Consider the following 8,131-nt stretch of genomic DNA (forward strand, 5'->3'; position numbering starts at 1 on the left):
TGACTGGGAATGAGCCATTTTCCACCCAACCATAGGATCAACTGCATCTCATCTTTCTACAACTAGTCACCCCCAAGCTAGGCTATGATACCATAAGGGAAACTTTTGTCACTCCAAAATTTAGCTAGGTGAAGGTTATTCTCCTTAATAGGCATAAATAACTCAAGGAACTCTTTTCCCCGTTGAACCTCTTTATGATCTCCAGATGCATCTTTATTGGCTTGTAAATGCAAATGATGAACCCCTTCATTACTCAATAGTTCCTCAATGGTTTCCTTACCTCTTGCTTCTCATGCTTTCCCAACATACATCAAATCCCGACCCATTTAACTCAACTAAGTTTCAACCACCATCCCTCTTAGGAATTGCAACCTCATACTCATGTCTTCTAGCCTACTATGTTTTGTCCTCTACTTCTATCACTATCTTGTGTATGCCCCATTCCTATGTTAACAATTCTTTGACATCCTTTTCCATTTGTGGGTCTCTACACCTTCCATAATTTTCCACATATTTTTTGTCAGTTGTTGTACAACCCCACATCTACTTTAGTCTTCAAGGAAAATCCGCAAGTCAATGTCAAATTCCAAGGAATGTACTCAGTCCATTCTTTGTATTGAATTTTGAAGCAACATTTCCACTGCCACCTGAACTTCCACAATTATGAGGGTGGATATTCCAACTACTTTGTGCTTCAGAATCAATGAATTTCTGGGTAAGAGGGAACACGCTAAGTTTTGAATTCAAATTTCAGGGCAAGGTTTTGGGAAAAACAATTCCCCTCACCATTTCCCCACTCAAGGTATCATAGCCTGTATAAGTGCTCATATGTTCCCATTCGACTATGTCAACATATGCACTAATCAAGCATTTAGATTTGATATACATTATTTGTAGATTCGTCCAATTCATCTTTGTCACAATAATAACATATCCACACCAACATAGACAATACAATGCCATTAAAATAATTAACTAGGGCAATCATATAAATTAAATGATTGGTAAATGTTGATAGACATCATGCCATAATAAGCATCAAAACACCTCATAATACATCTCACCTTATTAAAAAGAAAAAATCATAAAATACTAACTAAATTATAACTTTATTATTATTATTATTATTATTATTATTAATTATAAAAATAATTAATATAAAAGTTAAAGATATATACATTTGAAAAACATGGAACAAGATTATTATCCATGGATATTTACCCATCACTTTACCATAGAGATTCTTAATGTGTGAATATATTTTGTTACAATACCATAGTCCAATACCACATACTAAAAGCAACATAACTCATTTCATGTGACACTTATTTATATGACCATTGTTTTTTTAATTAATCAATTTCAAAAAGCAAAAATAGCATAACTACTTTAGAAATAAATATTATTCTTTGATTTGTGTAATTACTAAAAATATTCAAAAAAAATTATATCCGTACCATCCACTTAATAATTAAATTAAAAATCATAAAATCACATAATTGCAGATGAATAAAAAAATATTACATTTCAATTATATCTTTATAAACTTTTTTTTAATAGATTAAACTTTTTTTTAATAAATTATTCATTGAGTGTATAATAATTTTGAAAATATGCTCGCAACTCTAATGTTGAAGGAGGATGACATGTAATAAGGTCAACTTTATTTCCAGGATAAGGACAATCCATGTGGCCCATAAGTTTGCGCTGACAACACGGAGAGTACATTAAACAACGATGTTTTTGTTGTTAGTTAAGTGTACAATGCTTGTGGAAATATGCATGAATGTAAATGCCAATGTTTTTGTTGTTAGTTAAGTGTACAATGCTTGTGGAAATATGCATGAATGTAAATGCCAATCCATGTGGTCAACAAGTTTGTAGTGGCTACGCTGACACCGCATTAAATAATGGCATTGGTGAATTGGATAATTATAAGGTTTAGGGAATGTGCATATTTAGATTTTTTTTTTTCAGAATAATTATAAGGTTTAGGGAATGTGCATATTTATAAATTTTTTTCGGAATCGTCTATTGAGGTGGAGGAATTGTTGGGTTTTGGTCAGAATTTGGGCAAAATAATTTCATTTTTTTTTTGGTAGAGATAGTGTTTGAATTGTGTTTTTGATGGTGGAAATGGATTCAACATCATAAAAAAACGTCTAGAACACCTACAATTTTGAATTTTAACAATTATAACTTGGATTTACAAAAATCCTTGCCAGATTTTCTCTAAATATAACCAGAATTTCCATAACTTTCAGGGCAATTCCTCCGGCTCGTTAGACTATGACTTTTTCTTAATTAGTTGTTGTTGTTGTTGTTTTTTTTTTTTTTCACGATTTTATGGATTCAGCGTGCTTCAAGATTATTCTTGGATCGTGTTAAAAAGCCACAAAACAATGCACTGGGGTGGAACTTGGAAATCATAATGCATTGTGTTATAAAATTATAAAGTTGATTAGTTTGGGAGTTGTGTATATTTATTATATTTGTAGTAGGTATGGTATTACGTATTTAATTTTTCATTTCATTATGTGGTTACGTATTTAGTTTTTCATTTTATTTGTTTCTTTTCATTCTATGTTTACAAGTATTTAAATTTTCTTTTTATTTTGTGTTTAGTTTGTTTTTGACCAATTGTTTTTGCCATTTATTTATAGTTTAACATTAAAAATACAATTTTTATTATTATTTAAATTTATTTATTTGTAAAGTGATTGGTTGAAGTCTTATTATGGGTTGTTTAGTAACTTTTATTAGTTACTAATGTTTTGTTTTTAGTTTTATTTCTTTTTGTTTTTATATAATTTTTTGATTTTAATATATATATATATATATATATATTTTTTTATGAATTATAGTTCTTTTCTTTGTATTTTCAATTTAAAATGAGTTATTATTATGCCGCATACATGGTATTATAGTTTTGATTTGACTCTGCATTAGTTTGTCTTTGACCAACAAATTTATGGTGCTTATCCATAGTTTAACATTGAGAAATAAATTTGGTTATTTTTTATTGTTATTTAGATCTATTTATTTGTAAGGTGATTGGTTGAGTTCTTATTATGGCTTGTTTAGTAACTTCCATTTCTTTTTTTTCAGAAAAAGTAACTTCCATTTCTATTAGTTACTAATTTTTTGTTTTTAGTTTTATTTCTTTTTATTAATTTTTTTTTTTTATTATCAAAAATTATATATGTTAATAAAAAATAAATACACATACACATATTAAAGTGTATATATGTCAATATAAACAATATTAATTAATAACATTTTTTAGTTAATAAAAAATAAATACACATATACATATTAAACTGTATATATGTCAATATAAACAATATTAATTAATAACATTTTTTAGTTAATAAAAATAAATACATATTAAAGTGTGTATGTCAATATAAACAATATTAATTAATAACATTTCTATAAACAATATTAATTAATAACATTTCTTAATTTTTAGTGATGATATTTAACAATAAAATATTTAATTAATTATTTTATTTATGTTAAAAAATCTTTCTATTTTTAGTTTAATTAAACTATATTTAATTAGGCTAAAAGTTAACCAACCAAAACTTACGCCATACTACGGTCAATCATTACACACACAGAATTTTCCCAACCGGAATGGTAGGGGAATCCATGTGGCCAAGCTGGCAAAGCAGAGAGCACGTTAAACTCCACGTTCTCACAGCGGCCTGCGATGTTACAGTTCCCCCTCAATTCAATTCAAAGATAATAACAATCAGCGCCAGCTCATTCTTAGTACTTGTTTACTGGCGAAACAAAGACCCCAAGATTCCTAGAAAATTATCTCTTCATTTTTTTTTAACGAAGATTGGACCGTTGGTTGAAAATCGGAACAGGGAATAGATATAAAATTTGACCCAACGAGCTCAAGCCGGACGCGCCTCTCCTAAAGCCCTGTATAACGGATCCCATCTCTGCCGGGTTGTCTCTGTGAACGTTGGTGATAATTCCTGTTTCGACTTTACCGACATTTTGCCGCCGCTTTCATTTGAAATGAAGTATATAAATAAAAAACCACATCTCGCACCTCGTTCTCAGACACTCTTCCGCATTTACACTTGTTTTAATTTTCTCCCAGTTTTCCAGGCAGATCTGCATCAAGGCCACAACCTTCTGAAAGGATAAGGGGCGGTCGCCTGGGATCTATCAACAATGGAAGCATCTAAAGATCATCCCACTCCATATCCAGGTCAGTTTCATAGGCTCTGTAACAGTCAATGTAGACCAATTTTTTTAGATGGTTTCTCTCTGGTTAAGGATCTATATTCACAGGTCGGTCGTCTTGATTACCTGTGCATCACTGCAATTGCACATAGAGCTTCATGAATTTAATTTCTAACATGTGGGTACCTTGTGGAATGCCCTTGTTTGACATTCTGGTTAAGGGCTTACATCCACATGAAATTTCTCTTCAGGTCTAGGTTTACGTTGCAGAGAGTTTTCTAATCATGAAATTTCTCTTCAGGTCTAGGTTTACGTTGGAGAGAGTTTTCTAACCTGTTTTATTTATAGAGGCTTCCCGTGGAGATAGATTGTGGTGTGAGTTGGTAAAGATGCAGAGGGTTTTCTACCCTGTCTTATTTATAGAGACTTTCGGTGGAGCTGGATTGTCGTCTGCAGAGTATTTTCCCCTTTGAAAACTAGCAACTCTTTAAGGCTCAAACTTTGACTCCTGTTCTCACCTTAAATATCTATATTGTCACATTAATTTTGATCATAGTGGTCTCAGAGCACTGGCCAAGTCACCCTCTCATACAGATCCGACGAATATGTCCTAAACAGAAGATGGCCAATAAAAGTCCAATCACAGCTCAATTCCATTGATGGAGCAGGATTTATCTACTGTTTGTGTGTTTTACAAAAGGGTTGATTCTTTTCTCATTAGGTCAGATAACTTGTCCATATATACACAGTAAATGAATTCAAAGCCCATTGGTGGATGTATTCTACTTGGCTCTCTCTCTGCCAGCTTTGTTACATTTTGATTAGGAAATGAATGGTCTGACTAAAAATCATTATAGAGATTGAGTTTTGCACTCTCAAGTACCGTTAATCTGACTAATTTTAGAAACTTGAGTGGATTTCAAGTTGAGATGAATATGCAATTTGTGGATCTGTATTCCTGTCTGAGGTCAGATCCCAGCCGGGGCAGCTTATCAGTGGATGAAAAAATAGAAGTGTTAGTTCTTAGGTTGTGATAGCATTCAATTTCAGCTTTAGTTCCCTACATGCATTTCCAAATTGAGTTTTCATTTTCTTCAGTCTTCATAAATATACACACACTTAATTTGCAGATCTTTTTTTGTGGGCTTGTTGCAGGCAATGTAAAACAGAGATTTCCCCGGAGATCTTCACCCCCCAAAAGCAAAGAAAATAAGGCTTCAAATGAGATATCAATCATTCCTAAAAGGTGTGTTTTGCTTATCAAACCAATTACTTTCTGGTTCCAGTGCCTATTTTACAGTTAAAATCCTCTCTAGTTTCAACCCTTTTGGCCCGGTTTAACTCAAAACATATTTCATATTTGTTTCTTAAGATGGCAGGAAAGCCCAATAATTTTAAATGTTTTGTGTGTTTTTCCTCAGAGAAAAACGTTCACTAAGTGTGAGTAAGAGTGTTAGCACGCTGGACTTGTCATTAAAGGATAAACCTGCTAGAGCCGCAAGAAGACTCTCCGTTCCTTCAAAATATGCAACCCCTGTTGCAAAGACTGACAACAAGTTGCTTTACTCTACACCTTCATGCACTATATCAGAAAACAAATCTACTTCAAAGCCAGATTTTCTCGTGGGACCTTTCGCCAAAGGAAAGGGCACTGCTAAGTCAGCATCACTTCAAGGTCCATTCAGCAAGAATCAAGGTAAGGCTAATGGTGGAAACAAAGACGCAATGCCAACTTCCATGTTTGGAGCGACACCACAGGAAATTCCAAAGTCTGGACAAAGAAGAAAATTTAGCACCTTGAGGTCTGCTTCCTATTGGTTGGCACAAATCAAGCTTGCAGAATCTGCTGGAAAACATGGCATTTCACTAGGATTTTTTCGACTTGCACTAGAATCTACAGCCGAGGTGGGGAAAATTCCCTATCCTCAATTGTTAACTTTCTATTTTTGAATTTTGCATTGGCTTGGGTGGCTTGCTCTTGTTTATTCATTTTTCATATCTTATTGATTCAGCTTAACTGATGTTTTGTTCGTTCACAGCCTCTGCAAAGGGTCCGAGATGAGCTGAAATGCTATGCCAAAAAGCATAGTCTCCTTGATCTTGGTGATGTTGCTCAAGAGGTCCTGCTGAACTACGGTATCTTGGAAGAAGTTACTCTAGAAGTTGAAGCTAAAACAGGGGCCAAAGAACTTGTAGTGCGCATTCCTGAGGCGTGCCCCCTTATACCTGAGCATGATGAAGGAGAAGAATCTCATGGTGGCATTGATGGCAAAAATTCCCCAAGTAAAGCAGAGGAGATATGTTCGTCAAAGGTCCAAGATGGTAATGCAGTGAAGGCAGGAAAATTCGACTCAAGCAAAAATACTTCCGATAAAGTTGAATCAATTGACGCAGAAAAACCAGGGCTGACCTCTCAGATAAAAAAAAATAGCAGCGTTCAAAAGTGGAAGAAATCTTCAACTCAGCCTGTAACAAAATTACAGGCATCAGTGGTTAGAAAATCTTCAAGCGTTAAAATTGCAGATAAGGGTTCTCCTATTAAATCATCGGCGAGACGTTCTTCCATAAATCCTGCCAGACGTTCTTCTATAAATCCTGCAATGACCAAAACTGAGCAGAATGAAATCAGAGATGGAAACCGAAAAGACAAGGGGAGTACTAAGAACAAGCCTTCTCAACTAGGTAGTTTCCATGTAAAGCAGAATGCATTGTTTTTTATGAGTTAGGAATATTATTAATGTATTGTGCTAGATACATATAAGAACCATGTTGTTTGTGGCAGATTTGCCTTCCTCCATAGAGAGCATGCCAGAAGAGGACAAAGAGAATTTGGTAGGATATCCTATACTTGCAGAAATACCTTCAAAATTAGTGGTTTGCACTAATTTTCCATTTTAGTTTGGGTAATTTTGGGGAAAACTGAAATTGAAATACTGTTTCTATGACAGGACTCCCAGCATATGGACAACACAAGCATGCAAACAGCTTCAGAGGATGTAACAAAGGGTAAGATTGGTGCCAGTATTGATTCTGAATAGGGTGAGGACAGGTTTGAGTGGTCTTCATAAGTTCAATAGTTTTGATGGTTTCATTGTTAAAAGAATATTAAGGACATAGATATTATAAGACAGGACTTATCATAAAAATAGATTCTATGATAGAATCCATTTTTCTTGTACTCTGTAATTTAGAAGTTATGTACAAGTTTGGTTGGGAGTGAAATGTAAATAGAAAATTGTTATAGAGAATTTCTGATAACTAAAGGATAGCATTGGGCTAGATTGTAAGAATCATATTCTTTTATTCTGTAATAATAGCATATATATTTTTTAGCTGATTAACTCTATTTTCATTGTTGGCATTGATAAACTCTATTCTCATTGTTGGCATTGCTATTTGATATCTTCTAGTTTGAATCTTTTAATGCCATCTGTGTCCCGGTGTGTAGTCTTCTTTATGATATAAAAGAACAATGGCTACAGTGATGGCCATGTTATAAGGAAGTATGTATTTTGGGATTATGATGTGGAAATAAATGCCTTCCCCTGACCATATTGCCTCCAGCTCCTCTTTGTTCTTTAGTTAATAAGCTGCAATACCTGTTCACATTCCATTTTAGAAGTCAATCTTGCACTATAAAACAAAGGAAGAGGAAGTGATTCACTGGTCTTACTTAGACAGCCATCCAAAACAAAGGAAACAATCCAATTTTCAAAAGTTACAGGAAAAGTAAGTTGAACTCTGTTTGCTAAATTTATGTTCTTGGGAAGCTTATGCTAAGCCAAAAACAAATATCAACTGATAGGTAAGGAAAGAAACCTATAACTTCTTTCAATATCAACTGATAGGTAAGGAACGAAGCCTAAATCTTCTGTCAAATATCAACCGTTATACCAGTCAGCTACATAATCTATGATGGGCAGCC

The 8,131-nt window shown here is 33.6% G+C and overlaps 1 protein-coding gene across 1 annotated transcript; it reads left to right on the forward strand.

Annotated features, from left to right (window-relative positions):
* Positions 1 to 3,860: 3,860 nt before the first annotated feature.
* Positions 3,861 to 7,540, forward strand: LOC149232101 (uncharacterized). Its single transcript, XM_089379352.1, has 6 exons — positions 3,861 to 4,231; positions 5,362 to 5,452; positions 5,628 to 6,111; positions 6,246 to 6,888; positions 6,989 to 7,038; positions 7,155 to 7,540. Exons 1-6 carry the CDS (start codon positions 4,195 to 4,197, stop codon positions 7,242 to 7,244), a joined length of 1,395 nt encoding a protein of 464 aa, XP_089235478.1. The 5' UTR covers positions 3,861 to 4,194; the 3' UTR covers positions 7,245 to 7,540.
* Positions 7,541 to 8,131: the final 591 nt, after the last annotated feature.

This window comes from Pinus tabuliformis, chromosome J, assembly GCF_031772625.1.
Source record: "Pinus tabuliformis cultivar Carrire ecotype Pingquan chromosome J, CPIR1, whole genome shotgun sequence".
Taxonomy (NCBI): domain Eukaryota; kingdom Viridiplantae; phylum Streptophyta; class Pinopsida; order Pinales; family Pinaceae; genus Pinus; species Pinus tabuliformis.

Excerpts from the sequence above, each read along its gene's own strand:
- LOC149232101 (XM_089379352.1), top strand. The coding sequence starts at position 4,195 with ATGGAAGCATCTAAAGATCATCCCACTCCATATCCAG. Across the intron at positions 4,232-5,361 it reads TCATCCCACTCCATATCCAG|GCAATGTAAAACAGAGATTT; the intron begins GTCAGTTTCATA and ends GGCTTGTTGCAG. Across the intron at positions 7,039-7,154 it reads AAGAGGACAAAGAGAATTTG|GACTCCCAGCATATGGACAA; the intron begins GTAGGATATCCT and ends TTTCTATGACAG.